Source organism: Brachypodium distachyon, chromosome 1 (genome assembly GCF_000005505.3).
Source record: "Brachypodium distachyon strain Bd21 chromosome 1, Brachypodium_distachyon_v3.0, whole genome shotgun sequence".
Taxonomy (NCBI): domain Eukaryota; kingdom Viridiplantae; phylum Streptophyta; class Magnoliopsida; order Poales; family Poaceae; genus Brachypodium; species Brachypodium distachyon.
The window spans coordinates 41,997,355-42,015,471 of NC_016131.3; the positions used below are offsets into that span (position 1 = coordinate 41,997,355).

The 18,117-nt window shown below is 46.1% G+C and overlaps 1 protein-coding gene and 2 long non-coding RNA genes across 3 annotated transcripts in view; all 3 read left to right on the plus strand.

Annotated features, from left to right (window-relative positions):
- LOC112269815 overlaps window positions 1–17,095 on the plus strand; it is a 19,551-nt gene extending 2,456 nt beyond the window's left edge. Inside the window, exons 2-3 of the long non-coding RNA XR_002961950.1 lie at window positions 1,659–1,661; window positions 17,085–17,095. This is a non-coding gene — a long non-coding RNA (uncharacterized LOC112269815). The remainder of the gene's footprint in view (window positions 1–1,658; window positions 1,662–17,084) is intronic.
- LOC112269816 lies at window positions 8,933–9,405 on the plus strand. The gene is made up of 3 exons (XR_002961951.1): window positions 8,933–8,996; window positions 9,070–9,159; window positions 9,258–9,405. It is a non-coding gene; the product is annotated as an uncharacterized LOC112269816 (long non-coding RNA).
- On the plus strand, window positions 12,194–16,924 carry LOC100836230 (carbon catabolite repressor protein 4 homolog 3). The gene is made up of 13 exons (XM_003563929.4): window positions 12,194–12,527; window positions 12,915–13,078; window positions 13,153–13,218; window positions 13,293–13,345; window positions 13,439–13,520; window positions 14,145–14,225; window positions 14,552–14,644; window positions 15,404–15,436; window positions 15,532–15,608; window positions 15,687–15,798; window positions 15,876–15,961; window positions 16,029–16,113; window positions 16,272–16,924. Exons 1-13 carry the CDS (start codon window positions 12,263–12,265, stop codon window positions 16,446–16,448), a joined length of 1,374 nt encoding a protein of 457 aa, XP_003563977.1. The 5' UTR covers window positions 12,194–12,262; the 3' UTR covers window positions 16,449–16,924.
- Window positions 17,096–18,117: the final 1,022 nt, after the last annotated feature.

Here is an 18,117-nt window from a genome sequence, read left to right on the forward strand (position 1 = left end):
GCACCACAAGCTCCAATCACCTTGGGAAGGACCATACGTGGTCACCAAGGTGGTGCCCGGCGGAGCCTACTACCTCAAGGATATGAAGAGTGGCGTCACCTACAACAGGCCATGGAACATCGCACAATTGCGACGCTTCAAAGCCTAACTTCTACAATCTTTTTCTTTAGTTGCTTTTCACCTTCTTTTCGTAGACTACATTCGTCTTATAGTCTCGTTGTCTTTCTTACTACCATGTACTCCGGTACTTAATAAAACTTTTAATTTTGTCTATTCAGAGCTCCACTACTATTCTGGACATACCTAGTACTCAGGGGCTATGCTCAATCGACTACTATTCTGTCTTGAACTCACCCGGCAGTCAGGGCCTCATTCAATGGACTCATGAGGGTATTGGACGCACCCGACTCTCGGGGGCTGTCTCCAATCGCCCCAAATTAGGTCCAGGACCCACCCGACACTAGGGTTCAACAAATCAACTATTATTCAGTCTTGGACGCACCCGACACTCGGGGGCTGCGTCCAATTGACCCAAAGTACAATCTTAGACGCACCCGACACTCAGATGCCGCGTCTAATCAATTTGCATTTCGACACTTGGAGCTGCTCTGGGATCAACCAGGCTCCTACAGTCAATCGCATCTGAGTCTGCACAAACTCATCTACCCGACAATTTTGCTACTATCGGGATTCGGTGGCAAAAATGAGAGATCAAAGCACTTGGGTCTACCCCCGACTGCAAGCAGTCGCACCTAGACCCGGGGGCTACTCCCACCGGGAGGGGCTGGTCATGCACCTGGTAGAAATTACTCTGCTACAACATGTGCCGGCTCCAATCAAGCACTCTCAGAAGCCACTCCCAGCGGGAGTCCTTGGCTGAACAATCGCGACTCAAATTCACATTCAGGTGCACGGATTCAACTCAGGACCAAGGACAACAAGGAATCTTCAGGCTCTGTTTGTTTGGGCTTCTGCTTCAGCTTTTGGTGCTTCTAGCTCTCTAAAAAGCACTTCTCCCATTTACTTCTGGAGGGACGCACCTCCCGACGTGCTTCTCAGCTTCATGTGTAAACGGGAGAAGTGCTTTTTAGAGGGCTACAAGCAGCAAAAGCTGAAGCTGAAGCCCAAACAAACAGGAACTCAGTCAGCATGGATCTTTAACCCAAAAGTATTTACAGTACACACAGGATTACAACTTTGTTGGGGAACGCGGTACGCTACGCTAGCACAAAATAAAATTTCTACCGCTTCCGCCCGGATCAATGCTGTAGATAATGGATCACGAGATTACCACTAGACGCGCAGACCCGTAGTGGAAGTAGAGTCGATGTAGCGCGTCGATGCCGAGTAGTCGAACAGCCTGCTCCTCCTCGCCGATCCCACGAACAGTTCGTCCAAGCGCCGCAGGTGCAGCGCCTCCGAGGTATCCACACGTACAGGGAGAAACTCCGTGCGGCGGACTGCTAGATCCGATCGCAAGGCTTTGGGCGTGGAGGTGTGACGGCCGAGTCTAACTCGCGTCTGGATTGGTGTAACCCTAGACGGGTTGGTCTCCTCCACTTATATAGACGTCCCTAGTGGGCTCAACATTTGAGGCCCGTTAGGAGTCTAAGCCCGATACGAGTTGGATCCGATCCAACTCGGTTCCCCCCCTTAAGCGTGTGACCCTTCAAGTTCGCGGTCAGTCGGACACGACTACGAGCTCGGACTGCGGGCCTGAGTAACACCTTACTCGTCCACTGGCACCGACTCAAGTCAATAGTTGGTAGCGGCGCCTAGCAGCACATGCCAACTCCCAACTAACCACAAGGTATATTGACGAACCATACAATGTGTCATATGCAACATTCCTTTTGCCTCACGATATGTGTGTCGAGCTCAAGGCGAGTGCTTGTCATCCTTGTGGATAGCTCGAGTCTCTTCTCATTTCTGTGATATAGATTCCCAAACGGGTTAACACTTAACCCAAGTCGCATGGCCATGCTTTCCGAATCTGATCACTCGAGAGGGCCCAGAGATATCTCTCCGAACAGGAGGGGCAAATCCCATCTTGATCAACCATGACTCGCAGCATGCTTCTCAGCAAACCCGAAAGCTACCTTTATAACCACCCAGTTACGGAGTAGCGTTTGGCAACCCCTAAGTAGGCCGATTCACATCCCAAGCTCATGCGATGACCTAAGGTCTAGGACTGGCATATACATCATACTTGAGACTAACAAATGACAATCATCTCGTTGTGTCTCAGTGCGGGTCTGTCCGACTCAACAATCTCATTGTCGAGTCCATGCTATCAGTCGGCAACACCTTGCCCTATGACTTGTGAAACATAGTCATCATACTGATTCACATTGCTAGTCTAGATTATGTGTCCGCATAACCTCAATGACTAGGGACCATTAGAACAACATCATAGAATACATAGTCTCACAAACAAATCACGTATTTATTGATACATATCAGTGATGATGTTCAAGGACAATAACAATAACTCATGAATACATAGGAAATAACATCATCACATGATTGCCTCTAGGGCATATCTCCAACAAACTTCAGTCCGGTCACCACTGCAAACAGTCGCAACCGGACTCGGGAGCTACTCCCACCGGGAGCGCTGGTCGCGCACCCGGTAGAATCTACTCTACGGTTATTTTTGGTTGAGCCAACAACTATTGTTGCAACTGCCACTGGGCAATGAGGTCTTCATCTTCTGCATATCGCCAGCCGATGATCTTGACAGCTTGCGCATACACAGCCCAAAAATGTGGCTGCATATTGATCTCTTGATTTGATCAGAGGGGAAGCTTGGAGATGCGACTCAAATCAAGCCGCGGGTACTTGATTCGGACGAACGCCAGCGGTATTTTTTCTCCTCTCACCAGTTGGCGGTACATCAATTCCCTGAAGAGACCACTACGCTCGAATTTTTGCATCAACCTACCAAGTTCATGAGGCGCCTCCTCCAGAGGCAAAAAGGCCTGGTGAATTGCCATCAACGACTCCTGGCACAAGTCGAAATATCTCTTGTTCTGGTTGATCCGATTGATGAAGGGCTGACTTCGACAATGTTCATATTATTGGATTTGTATGTAGGAAATTTTTGAGTGTATGTGTTGGCGATCTCATCGGCTAACAAGGACACAGGGGCACGATTTACTCAGGTTCGGGGCCCTCGGAAGGTAACACCCCTACGTCCTGCTTTTCTAAATTGTATTGATGAGTCGATTACAAGGGAGTCGCGGGGCTAGATGCACAAATTCGATCTGGGGAGTGCATCTAGACGGCTTCTATGCTACATTGGGTGATCTTGGCTCCCCCTCCTGGTCCCTTTATATATGCAGGAGACCAGGTCCCGGGTAGAGTCCAAGTCGATTACATCATTGAGAGATACAACTACAAGAATTTGGTCGAATTATGACGTTCTCACGGTGACGTTCTAGTACACTTTCACCTAAAATAAGAAATCCTGCCGATTTGGTCTCGGATGGTCGGAAAGCCCATGGGCCTCGGGAATATGCTATCAGAGCCGCTCTTTCCGTCTCCGATCGAGATTCGCGGGACGCATCAAGCTACAACACCCCTTATTGGGCTGACTTCTTACGATCCAGTTCATACAAGTGACGGTCAAGCGCCTCGTGTCAGACATGCTCCCATGTTTTTGTCGGTTCCACCGACCTGGGGCCTGCATGCGGGGTACGGAAGAATGCGCGTCCACACCACATGCTACCGCGTGTCCAGAGCCGCCAGTACATCTCCAGGTGACCCCACATGTTAGGCTTTTACCTTGTTTGACAAGCATGTGCGTTATTTGCTCCAGACGACTGAGCCCGCCTGTCAGACTCGACCGTACGTGTCCTGCGAACTGCTCCCACATGTCCACCCAGTTCACGCGTGGGCCCGCATGGTCAGTCCGTCCAACCTGGTGGACCCACATGCGAGGTACCGAAGGACGCGTGTCCTCACCAGGTACCACCGCGTGTCCAGATCGGCCTCTACATCCCCAAGTGATCCAACATGTCAGGCTTGCACACTTTTTGACTAGGACGTGCATTATTTGCACCATACGACTGAGCCCTCCTATCAGACCCGACCACACATGTCCTTACAAACTGCTCCCACCTGTCCACCCCGTTCATGCGTGGGCCCCTACTGTCAGTCAGTCCAACCTGGTGGACCCACCTGTCAGATGGTGCGACCTGTCAGAGTAAGGGGACGCACGTGTCCGTTTCATGCGGTTCCTCTTGGGTCCGCCGGCCAGAAGGTCGCCTGACATGTGGGGTCACATCAATTCCTGGTGGACCCACATGTCAGTGTGAGGGCCTCTTCGGGATGGTGTCATTTCCCTTAAGGCCACCGAAAGCCCACCTGTCTGGGCCTTGCACCAATTCGTTCAGATGGCAAATGGGCTGAAGTGACAAATAAGAGTTTGGGCCGTATTGGACCGAATCATGTACAAGGCAAGGGCTTGGACCAAATCGTTCAGATGGCAAATGGGCGGAAGAGCGGAATAAGAGTTTGGGCCCTATTGGACCCAATTATGTAAATGTCTCTGGGTTTGGAGGCCAAATTAGTTGGGGTAGATATGGGCTAACGTGCAAATAAGCAATTTTGGCCCAGCTTTGGAAAGCATGGGTAGCATATGGGCTGGTGTGCGAGACTTAATAGGCTGGGGGCGGTGAGGCCTTGCTAGTTCCAACACTGTCCCGCAGGTCACTATAGGGAAAATTGAACCCCTCAACAGTCCGAACTGTACTTAATGGGCTGGAAAAGGTGAGGCCTTGCAACTAGTTCCGCCCGAGGTGTTGTCCCACGTTTTTGCACCAGATGCGAGTATATAATACCGGAATTGGTGGGAGATCGACCCAGAGACCGCGAAAACACCATTGTTCGCGCCCATCCAGGGCCATAGGTCATGGGACATGGAGAGTGACAACCCACATTCACAACGCCGCCGACGAGTAGTGCGGCGAGGAAAAGGTCGATCCATTGCGCGGAGACTTTGCCGCGCTCCTGTTGTCCTGCCGCACATCCCTCCGTCGTGCTGTCCCATACTGCAGTCACCGTCCCGCCGCTGCTGACACCTAGGGTTACATGGCCAGCAAAGGAGCAGATTGGCCGCGTGCACCACAGTTTACAACATCTTCCTCAGGCCGGCAGCCAGGTATGTTTCTGCCACCCGCTTTATTCAGATTTATTTTTTGAGAGTCCATTTTCCTCGATTTGAAAAAATGTCAAGTATTTGACTTGTATATATGAAGAGTTTTAACCAGATGGATAGAGTGTGGGTGAGGAATGCTACTGTACATACCGATGCCTACGGACGTGGCGTGGCTATTTTTATGGAGCACGTTAGAAAGAATTAGTGTGAGAATGACGCTATATCCTGCCCATGTTGTTCCTGTATGAATACTGAACGGATGCTTCAGCCGGTTGTGAGGAAACACCTTCTTACTAATGGCATCGATTCTACATATGCTCGGTGGACGTATCACAAGAGCCCTTAGATACAAAAGTTATTGTAGATGTTGTTGTTGATATAGAAGTTCCTGTACGTCCTGTTCATCATGTTGATCTGCCTGGCAATCATGGCGATACTGATGCTGTCATGCTGCTAATCCGATAGCTGGGCTGGTACGACAAATATTCAACGCAAATGAAAACGCAGACAAAGATCTGTTGGAAAGCCTGCTGAAATGTGCAAAGCGTGAGCTTTATCCGGGGTGCAAAACATCAGCGTTATCCTTTGTGGTAAAGATCATGCATATAAAGTCGTTGAATGGTGTTACCAATGCTGCATGTGATCAATATTTTCACCTATTGGCTGAAACATTCCCACAAATAGGACTGCCAAAATCATACAACGGAGCAAAAAAAATTCTAAATGACGCCGTGGATGAAAGTATGCGGCAACGACGCTGGCCTTCACTTCCGTCCACCCCCGTGGTCGTGCCCATCGTCATCGTCTCCTCCACGATTCTTGTACTCTGGATCTCCCTTGTCATCGTCCCACCACTATGTTGCTGCTCTTTGTCGTCGCGCCGCCATTCACCATTACTTGTCTACTTCAGCGTGTTCTCCTCCAACGGCATGCAATGGCGCGGTAACTATCGCCAATGCAGCATCCTCATCACCATCTCGCCTCGCCATCGACAACAAGCTATGGCACGGTCTATGGGACAGGAAGACGGCGGCGTGCATTCTGGAGATAGCAAGCGGTCGGGCGGGTGGGGACTGGAGATACCAGAGGGGGTGTCGGGAGGAGGTGGTCGGTAAGAGGGGTATACGGTCACCGGCAACGTGGAAGACAAAGTCGGCGGTGGTGGCATTGGTGGTCCTGTTCTCCTCGCCGTCGACCTCGACGGAAATGGCCAAATCGCGCGGATCCGCCATTGCGTTTGTGGAGGAGGTGACGAATTGGCGATCGGAGTCTACGATTCTCTGTTTGTGTTACAAGCAGGAAACTAGAGAGCGAGGGCTAAGAAATTCGTCGGGATTTCGTTGTACGGAGCGGCTGGCGTAGTGGAGCGGCTACCGCCTTAACGGCGCCCGGGAAGAAGAATACTAATTGCCCATTGGAGGCCCGTAACGAAAACCTACGCACTGACGGAGGAAGTCCTAGGCCCACAAGGATTCGCTGGAAAACAAAACCCAGGCCCACTGAGGCACTGACGGAGGAAGTCCAAGGCCCACAAAGATCCGCATGCCCAGCATGGTCAAAGAGAAAAAAAAATCCGCATCCACCGCCATGTTCACACGAAAATATTAGTGTACATTAGTACTACGAGAATATATATATAGACTAGTAAGATGTCCGTGCGTTGCCACGGATCTGCAAACTCGTGTGCGATTGTTTCATTATGTTCTTGGTGATTTCCTTCTCCGAGATCATGAAAGTTTGCGCTCGCATTCACGTAGAATTTTTAGTGGCAATTGTAGTCATGGAGAAAAAAGATGATATGATGAATGTTAGGGCCGCCAAGTAAGTAATGGATCGAACGTTATTCGAGTAGTAATAGGTAGTACTAGTAATAGGTAGTACGCTTTGACAATATGTGTGCATTTTCCCTATTTATCTAAAAATTCTGAAATATTAAATACTACAATAAGATTTCAAATATTAATTGGATTACAAATATACTTTCTCCGTTCCAATATCTTGTCTCAAATTTGCCAAAAAATATGTATCTATTTAAAAAACATAAAAAAAGTCTGGATAAATGTAATATTTCGAAGCCATCCCCTTCTCCTTTTCTCTTACTCCCGATTTCTCCATCTCTTCTCCCGGTCGCCCCCATTCTCTCTGCTCTCCACCGATTCTCTCCTCCCTCCCAAGCTCCTGTTGTGCACCCTCTCCCCATACTTTCTTTCCCCAGATGTGTTGAGTGTCATTAGCCACGTGGGACCATTTGATTATGCAAGCCCGACATCATCAAATAAACTGAGGATAATCAAAATCAGAAACCTAGAGTATGTTTCTCTTACTAATATTAAATCAGGTCTTTCGTATTTCAAACTTGGTTAACTACTGCTACTCCAGCCTGAAGAAGTAGTAAAACTAACGGTTCCATAGTTACCACAATGTGTTATATGTATTGATGCATATAATCTTCTGTCTGCTAGACTGTGGCTTTACTTATTTTCATCTGCTCATCTATCAAAATGTAGTCTCCAAATTATTTAACAACATGGGGGCTGGGGCTCATCCATCAAAGGGTGAACTCCAAACAACTGTATTTCTACCCATTAAGTGTCAAGCTCTTTCGACTATTGCACCCTCAATTTGTATTTGGACATGGACACTGGTGTATTAACAAAAAAAATCCATATGCAGTGAACAAACGCAGGAAATACGTCTTTGGGGCCACCATGGTGAAACATTTGATGAACAAACGGTGTTTAGAAAAGCACAAGAAGGCATTTTAGTTGGGATTTTTGCTGGGGTCACCGCATCGGATTTTTTAGGTAATCAAACAGCATCTTCAACATCTGCAACTAAAATATATATTTGAAGTTGCAAACTTCCGAAGCAGGTTAGTCATGATCCTTTCTTCCTGCAACTACTTATATGACCACCCTGTTTGTCCCATCATGCTCACATTTTTAAAATTAATATTTTTAAGCTATCAATGGGAATATCCATCTCTATAGCAACAATTACCTCAAGTTGTTCGTTTATCGCCAATTCAAGCAGCAGGAAAGCTGTACACACTACAGGAAATATCAACAATGACACCGTCATCTGTTCAGGTCACACCTAAACTACCACATAATTTGTGATTCTGTATATGGATGCTAGATTCTAAATACTCCATTGCTCAATAACTCTTAGGAACGAGCTACCTACAGTACTATTGCAAGAGTACAATCTATAGTAGCAGCATCGAATTGGTACTACAAAGGATGCAACCGATGTGACAAAAGGTATAACAGCAATTCAGATACACCAACATGTTTTTGCACAAATTCATCTCCAAGACCACTGTAACATCTCTGTCAACAAATCTGTCTTTACTTACATATTTCTTTTGCTCTCCAACATGTTACTAAAAAAATCTTACACACATTCCAGGTACAAGCTACCTATTACACTTGCAGATGATTCAGGAAATTTGGAGGCAATTGCTTTCTCTACTATTGCTGCAGAATTGGTTGGGCAAGATGCCATCCAAGTTTCTCAAAATATGAAAATAGATGCTGCTCAACATGTGGCCGCCCTTGATAATGCCATTAGTAAAACCAATTATTCCATATAGGAATGAAGGTTGATTCAACATCCAGATTTCCCATAAGCTATGTCATAAGAAAGAGCTTCTCGGCTGACAATGGACAAATGCTGCCCTCCACGGAGGTTACACAATACATATTCATTCATCTATTTCATCCTAGCTACAACCATATTACGCAAAATTACTAATTTTAGACATTAATTTTTTTTAGTCATCTTCAAGCAAGGAACTAATTACCACTCCATCTTCATCCATGAGTAACCAGAGGTTTGCAATCAATCATAACATTGAAATTAAAAGCTCCATGTCAACATTCTTACCAAATTTTTGTTACTCACAGTCCAATTGTCTATGCACAAGATGAATCCAGCAATAATACACCTCCCATTCCCCAACTTGCAGCTACTGACACCGACAAAGACAATCTCATGTAATTTTTAAAATTTTAAAGTTTTCAAAAATAATTCTCTGTATATACTAATATGTTCACAGTTAACATGAATTAGAAATAACTATTTTTCTATGCAGTAAGTCTACAGCAAAACGAAGCATTCAGTTTACGGAACATGATCTGATGAACAAAAGAAGGTATCCTGCAGCTACAAAACGTCATATTTAGTCATGGTCTAACTATTTTGCTTGATAAATTAACCAATTGTTTACATGGTGCAGTGAAAATGAGGTGGAGCTTACAAATGGAACAAAGGAACTTCAGGATGTCAAACGGAATAAGCATGAGTACGTGCATGGTCTAACCATTCTCATTTTTTTATCCTCGATAGCATTGTACTTTATTACAGGAAAGTTGAAATTGTACATAATCAAGAGTTTCTCCTCTAGCTCTTTTTTGACTTAAAACAAAAACATGCAGGACATAATCAACCATGCAGGAAGCAACATCGAAGTCACAGTTGCACTGCCTTCTACCTAAAATTAGTTATAGTGTTGCTTGAGTCAAAATTATAGGTCACCATTGACCACCTTTAATTGTAATCAATCAGACCTCTTATTAATACTGTTTGATGTTGGTCCAATGCATGTATATGCATCTATCTGAGTGAATAAAACATCTGCCCTTTCTTCTTAGCTTTGCCGATTACTTCAAGCTCACTTAACATCTATATGTTGACCACTTAAACCAATGGCAATTCAATACTTAGAAACTCCTGTAATAAAAACTTTTAGTATCATTCATTTAGGAGGTGTTGTAATGTACCATAAAAGTTTTTAAAAAACGGTGTCAACCATCTATATATCAACAACACTGTATTACATTCCTTCATGTCAAAGTAAAAAAATACAACTTCCATGCCACAGTCTTCACAATCACTGAAACATGGAGCGACACAAGGGAAACCCAGGTATTACTCAGTTCATCATACAATTCTATTTCACTTCCATACAACTACTCTCTTGATCTTATACAGTTTTTTGGTCCAGCATGCAAACGAGGAACATAGAGTTACCAGCACCTTCTACTCATCCACAAAGAGAGGCTTGCAAGATGTTTGATGAGGCGATCCAAAAACTCAATGATCCTATGAAACAGCCGATGCATATAACTTTCAAAGAAGGAAGCCAAGACGGAGTTTCATGTGCAGACAACACAAGAATTCTTCCAACTGATCGGCATTTCTTCATAGTTGAATACATCAAAAATGGAAAGACATGTAACAATCATCCTTCTTGACGGCAAAAAACAACAACTCTTATCATAGTTTTCAATAAATAAAAATATATTTTCATGAATTATATTCAGCATTTTACAATGTATTTCCTCTTTTATGCATCGCTACAAAATCCCGCTGCAACGCGCGGGGTATTATCTAGTATAGAGAATGATTAGGCACACAAATTCGTATAAGTCGCATACAACTTCAATTTTTCCACCAAAATGGATTTCCTCCTTTTGTTACTTCACCTTATTTTCCACCCTTAGTCTCTCATTCTTTCCTTTTTAATGAATGTACGCTTCAAGAGAGAGTATGAAGAAGAAACCATTGTAATACACATACATCTAATCACCGGTTTCATCTACAGCAAAGCCAAAGTACAATACAATTAACATGTTCAGGAAATCAACAAAGTAGAAGAGTACAAATAGCTAAGCAAATTAACTCTGTTTTCTGCATGGGAAAATGGCACTGAATAATCCAAATGCTTAGTGTGGATATGACATCAGTTACCGTCTGATGCAACACAACAAAGAAGAAAACATTAGCTAACATAACAATTACGCAAATTATGTAATTTGTCAATTAAATAAACGGTTAAGATATGCTCTCTCTTCTCTCTGGACAGCCGGGGCCGCCTGACAGCGTCGTCTTCCACCTCCTCCCACCCATTCCGTTCCTTCCTTTGCCAGGGCCGCAGCAGATCCTTGAGAGCGCTCCCCCACCCACCCCCCCACCCCCCCGACCAAACATCCAGCGCTGGCTCGACGGCGGCCATCTCAACTACCCCGTCTGTCAACAACCTGCCGCTCGCCCCTTCCCCGCCCCTCGTCCCCAACCACGCCATGTGCCGCCTCATAGCCGCCGTCTCGTCGCCGCCGCCACCATCTCCGGAGAAGGGTTCGGGAGTGCGAGGGAGAGGAGCCGCTGGCGTTGTCTTTGGTGTCGGGGATGCTCAGGCTGGCCAAGACAGGGGTGGCCGGGCTGAGGCTGGAGCCGGAGTCGGGCGCGATGGCCGTGCTGCTGCGGCGCGTGGCGGTCGGGGATGAGCTCTGCCACGTGCGGGTGCTGCCACGGCCCTCTAAGAGCTCCGCAAGCTCCCTGAGAACCACCGTGAAGGTGCTCCGCCGGTTCGCGGGCAGGGGCTAGGGGCAGAGGGAGCGCGTGCAGGGGCGGGCACGGGGCGCAGGCAGGGGCTAGGGGCAGAGGGGGCGCTGGCGGCGGGCGGCCGGGGTGCGGGGGACGGAGAGCGGCGGCGCGTCCGGGGGAGGTCGGCCATGGCTCGACCACAGATGGGCTCGGGAGAGGTTGCCGGAGCAGAGCAGAGGAGGGGTGTCACGGAGGAAGAAAATGGAGAAGGGGAGGAAGAAGGCAGCGAATGTGAGCTGCAGGAGAGAAAAAGGAACGAGAGAGATGGAAGATGACCTGACAGGTGGGCTCTGGCTGTCACAGAGAGAAGAGAGAACAGATCTTAACCGTTTATTTAATTGACGGTTCAGATTAAAAGACCGTATATAGTCGGTATTTTTTTTCAAAAAACATCCAAAAAGTTCGAGGACAAAATTGCACATGCTCCTCAAGTTAAGGATTACGCGTGCATTTTAAAAGTTACGAAATAGAATGAATAGTGCGCAAATGCGCCGAAAGCCAGGAGCTACCGCGTTTTCTCTTTTTTCTTCCATCGGTTCTTCCATCTTGGCGGTTGAGATTGGCAGCACATTTGAACCGTTCGATCAAGATCCTGCGAGCCCTGTAAAAAGAAACAGCCTGAACCCAGCGAGTTTTGGACGTCAGAAACGAACCCGTCTAATTCTGTTCCCCTCTCGCGCGGCCTCGCCCACACCACCACATCTCGCCGCAATGGCATACAACGCTTCGCGCGCGCGCCTCTCCCCGCCGGCGCCAGCCGTTCCCCGCCCCAGGAAGCGCAGGCGCTCGCCCTCTGCACCCGGCGCGGCCGCGTGGTGCGCATCCCCCGAAAACGCCGCTGCGTTCGACTTCCGCCGCTGCTGGCAGAACCCTGCAGGCGCGCCTGGCCGCGTCTGGCAGGGGTACCGCGCGCCACAAACGCCGGTGCCCTCCCGGCAGTGGGTATTCGCGGAAGAGGCCTCGACCTCGAGCGGAGGTATCCAGTATTCCAGCTGCATAGTTGTCAAGGGAACATATCAGCGTAGTTGTCCAGATAATCGTGTATCGTCCGAGTAAAATTTGTCAGTTTACATTAGTTCTGTTAGTGTTGCTACTAGGAACTAGCAAGAAACTAGTTCAACGTTTATTCCCGGAAATAGTTTGGAAATAAGTTGATGAAAGCACAAACTTCTCCCCAACTAGAAGCAGTGATTTCACCACAAATTGTGATCTTTATGTCTCCTTTTGTTCCAAATTTGTATTGGTTTAGGTTGTTGACTTGGAAGGGTGTTACATTTCACGAATTTTTACCAGATTTGGTAGAATTGTGTTGCTAGATTACCATTCTTGCACAGCTTGTTTGTACTTATGCTTTTTTTAATAGATGCGTGTACAATCATGTCATACAACATCTTGGCGGATAACAATGCAAGGAACCATCCGGACCTTTACTTGGACGTCCCTTGGGATGCAATGAGGTGGGATTCGAGGAGAAGACTTATTATCCGAGAAATTAGGCACTGGGACGCTGATTTAGTGTGTCTTCAGGCAAGAACCCAACCTGCATATTGGTGATGCCATTCTTTCACTGCACTCTATAACACTGTGGTTTGGAAAAATAGGAGGTGGATAGATTTCGGGAAATTTCTGCAGAAATGAAGAACAGAGGGTATGAATGTAGCTTCAAGGTATAACACTGCAACACTTCTCTGTTAGAATACCACCTTTCATATCCTTAGGGAAGTCTTATGCCATACTTTAGGGGCGCACTGGGGATGCTAAAGATGGATGTGCTACTTTCTGGAAGTCAGAAAGGTATGAATAATGCCTCCCCCCCCCCCCCCCCCCCTACCTTCATCAATTTGGATAAGGTGGCATTTTCATCATTTTTCTTGTTTTCAAATGCAGGTTACGTCTTCTTGAAGAAGATAGTATTGACTTTAGTGAATTCAATCTGCGAAATAATGTTGCTCAAATATTAGTTCTTGAGGTACTTGAATTTATATCAAAAGTACTAGTTGGTTTAAACGATTAAAGTAAGGAGTTGCTTCACATTTATCACAGTAGGGCTTAGCAGATAATCACTAGGGTTCTTGTTAGATATGCTTTGCATTTTTTATATGTGCCCGATACCCGTGTGATTTATAGAACTAGCAGGAAGTAGATAAGGGAGACTGGATACCTTTCCCTTCATCTTATTATCTTTTGCCTAACCCTGGATACATCTTCCCTATATACAGTAGCCTTTGCTTTGTGAGTCAGCATACCTCTATCTATGAACATGGGTCATGCAGTATATGTAATTTTAGTAATGAAATCATGCTTTTCTTTACATTTGTAAACATAAGTAGTTGCAAACAAACTCATGTACTCCCTCCGTCCAACAAAAGATGTCTCAAGTTTGTCAAAATTTGGATGTATCTAGATGTGACTTAGTGTATAGATGCATTTAAATTTAGACAAAGTTGAGACATCCTTTGTTGCACGGAGGGGGTATTAAAAAACCGTGCATTTCCGAAATAGTCTCCCAGTTACCATCTTTGTGCAGTCTGTTTTTCTTATTCAGGTCTCTGTTGATTTATTAGTTTTATTTGCTGATGTGTTTCCTTTTCAGCTTAATGGAACACACAAGTTCGTTCTCGGGAATATACATGTTCTGTTTAATCCAAAGCGTGGAGATGTAAAACTGGGACAGGTATCTGTTTAAAGTCAACATAATTTTATTTTCTGACCATCTACTACTCCCTCCGTCCTATATTAAGTGCTGAAATATTATATGTATCTAGACGTATTTTAGTATATAGATACGTCCATTTTTAGACAAATTTGAGTCACTTAATATGGGACGGAGGGAGTATTATTTATATAATTCTCTAGTAGTCTAAGCAGATGTGCTGCATAATGCTCATTCACTGTGCTGAATATAATGAGTTAACAACTTCGAATCTGGCAGATGTCTATTTCACTACCCCCACTCACTTTACCAAATTAATTGTTCACTCACAATTCTCCCCCCTCCAGATTCGCATGCTACTGGAGAAGGCAAATGCTCTTGCTGAAAAATGGGATGGAATTCCAATTGTGCTGGCTGGTGATTTCAACAGCACACCTGATGTATGTTTTAATTGCTACCTTGCATATATGTTGCCTCAAAAATCTCGAGTAAACAAATTCATTACTTAGAGCAAGTCAAATTCCTGGAATTGCTATCTACATATTACTGCTCATAGTTATCAATTTTTCTCCTTCCAGTTCCCTAAAATTTTGTCGTTTGGGACATAGCAAAAAAATCTAAGTCTAGGAACTTTGACTACTGATATCTTAAAGAAAAAATAGATTTCCTATTTGAAAACCATATACATACATTTATCTTCACTAGTACAATACATGTGCGTTGCTATGGACTAAAAGAAAAACTCTTTTATAAAAATACCGTACTATTAATTATTATGATTTTCTTACCTCGATATATGATCCATATGCGTTTTCATCTCAATGATGTTTGTCAAATCAACATGTGAAGAAGAAAATCAAGTGGCGCGGCTAAAAAATGACCAACCGCTGCCACCAATTGAGTCTTTTATAGGAGTAAATATAAGTAGTTTCACGATATTAGTTTTGTACATATACTGCAATAGAAATAACGGGTCAAAGTTACATCTCGGAGACTGTTGATGTCCAAAAAGACAACTGTTTAGAGCATTGGAGGGAGTAGTCCTTTTAAATTTGCTGGTATTGTGGTATGATTAGGCCATATTAAGTTGCTATATTTTTTGAATCTCATATTTGAAGAATGTGGTATCTCACGATACAGTGCTGATGTTTTTCTTTTGTTGGTTCTGCCCCTTTCTTGTTTGTCTTTCCTTGGAGCAGAGTGCCATCTACAAGTTCTTGTCGACAATGAAGGTGGAACACTTCCTTAAATATCCCCAAAGTTATAGTTATCTCTGGTTATTGTAGAACTGACATTATTGCACTGTGTTTGTTTGTTGTGTCACCAGCTAAACATTTCTTTGCATGATAGAAAGCAGTTGTCTGGACTTGATAGCTCTGACTTTGGTTTATACGAGCTTTGTAGGTCAGCATTTTTTCTTTTAGATCTCAGTTGCCCTAACACATATCTTCATTTTAAGACCTGTACCCACCTTTGTTGTAGCTTACTGAATTACCAATGGACTGATGAAGAAGTGAGAAATGCGACAGGATACTCAAATGTCACGGTCGCTAGACATCCGTTGAGGCTCTCTAGTTCGTACGCTATGTTAAAGGTAGTATTTTCTAGTGAAAACCAACGCACGCTTTGACTATTTGACATATATCTGAAACAAAATGCCAATTTTTTTAGGGAAATTCGAGCAACAGGGGTCATCAGGGTGAACCTCTAGCAACTTCATATCACAAGAAATTTCTTGGCACTGTTGACTATCTGTGGTATGCTTGTGAAACATTTGTTTATATCTTATCGTATATGCAATGTGGCTGAGTTTCTTTTTTGAAGGTATACCCCCGGGCTTGAATGCTCCAGAGTTTTGGACACACTACCTATGGGTGCTTTGAGGGGAACAAGAGGTCTTCCAACCAGGGTACTGTGTCATTTCATTTGCATCATACTACTTAGAAAATCTTTACGTGAAGTGACCTCTGTGTGGCTTTATAATTCGAGTTTTGAATGTAAAATCCGTGCTTATACATACTGTTCATATTTTACTGCTAACATTGTCTTCATGATGAAAAAATTCAGGAAATGGGTAGTGATCATCTGCCCATTGTTGCTGAATTCGTCTTCATGGAACCGACCCAAGATGATTCTCCACAAGAAGACGAAGCTGAGCAAGATGACAAGTCTGCACAAGCAGCGGGCACAGCTAAACACATATATTTCTCCTCAGAGAGTGACAGTTCGGTCGATGCAAGTTAATTACTCAGTTGGTAGAAAGGGTTTAAGATAATGACTCAGAGAACAGGCAGCACAGTACATCAGAAACTGCGCCACGGTGGCCAAGCTAGTCATGATCCAGAAGCAGAAATCATATATTCATCGTACTGATCATGTCATGCAATCTGAAAGGTATTTTACCAGAACCTGAGATGTTGTAATTCCTGCAACGGAGTCCAATTCTGCTGTTTCAGGCTACTGGTATGGGGCAGAATCAGGTGTGTGGAGCTGATGTGTCAAATGCCAAAGTTGGGCTATACAAACAAGTACTCCGTAGATCAATGACAAGAAAGAAGAAGACGCAATGTTTAGTAGCTTCTCATTTTGTGCCAAACCGTCAACTAGAATATGTTGATCCCCTATTGCTATGTTGTAGTAACTTTTAACATGCAGCCTGCACACGCAGACTTTACTATACTCGTTCCTATACTATCTTTACGTTCTCATTTGACACTCAATTGCACAAGGATTTTTTATTTTTTTTGAGCTCAAGACAGGTCGATTTCCGTCGCTAGATTAGAAGAGAGAATTGACCCAGTTTATAAGGAAAACCGGGCCCAAAAACCATACAAAACACGACTTATTCTAGGAAAGCCGTGTGAAAACCTTGACTAAGAGCAAACACAAGACAAAACCGAATATACAAGCCGCGACCGCTAAGACAAAAACCCCTCCTGCTCCAACGACGCCGAACAGGGAGCAGATCCTTGCGCCAGAAGAAGGTAGGCAGAACTGGGCTTCTTCGACGACCGGAGCAAAGAAGAGGCTGTCCCGACAGAAACAGCTCGCGCATCGGCAAGTCTGTGCAACCACCCGAAGTCGCCATCTCTGGTCAAAGTCCCAGCCAGGCCAACCGCAAGAAGCAAATTCTGTCGCCGAACGAGGGCTCCAAAGGCAATGCCTCCAAGGAGAACACGACGTCCGAAGACGCCGCCATTGCCCGATCCGAAAATCTGAGCTTTCGCTCGGAAGCACCTCGTCCGCAAATGGTGGGATGTGGTAGGGTTGCACGACGACGCCTTCAAGAAGGGAGCGACGTCCGACGACGCCGCCGCCGTCGGCACCAGAGACGGTGCAGGGCTTTCACCTGCAGCCCCACGCACCCAGCGCGGACAGGAGCAGCAGCTTCGCGGCGAGCCGGACGGCCGACGGACTAACCAGAGGCCACCGAAACACCGTGCGCACCGACGTAGACCCGTCGACGCCACACGGCCCAAACCACCACCGGCTAGGGTGCCGCAACCACCCCACGCACCGGATCTGACACACCAGTGCAGGACGCCGCCCTCCACAGCAGCCCGGCACCATCCGCACCCCGCGCGCCCTCACCGTGCCCCCGCAAGGCAGGGCCGTCGTCACAGCCACCGGGGCCTCGCATAGCACCGGATCCGTTGCCAACACCAACGCACGCTCCCCTGGCCGTAGCCCCAACGTGCCACCAAGCCCACCACCGAAGGGACCGGCCTCTGCCACCGCCAGAGCCCAGCCAGCACCGGATCCGGCATCGCACGCCCCGGATCCGGCGCCACAACGGTCGGATCTGGCCCCGCCACCGCTGAACGCGCGCCTCGGCACCGCCAGATCCGGTCGCGAGTTCCCCTACTCACGACGCGAGGATGGCCGCTGCAGCCGACCAAAAGGGCAGAGTCCC

Bases quoted from the DNA above. Each gene is read 5' to 3' on its own strand.
- LOC100836230 (XM_003563929.4), top strand. From the start codon at position 12,263: ATGGCATACAACGCTTCGCGCGCGCGCCTCTCCCCGCCGGCGCCAGCC. The intron at 13,346-13,438 runs GTATGAATAATG...TTTCAAATGCAG, and splicing joins ACTTTCTGGAAGTCAGAAAG to GTTACGTCTTCTTGAAGAAG. The intron at 14,226-14,551 runs GTATCTGTTTAA...TCCCCCCTCCAG, and splicing joins GAGATGTAAAACTGGGACAG to ATTCGCATGCTACTGGAGAA.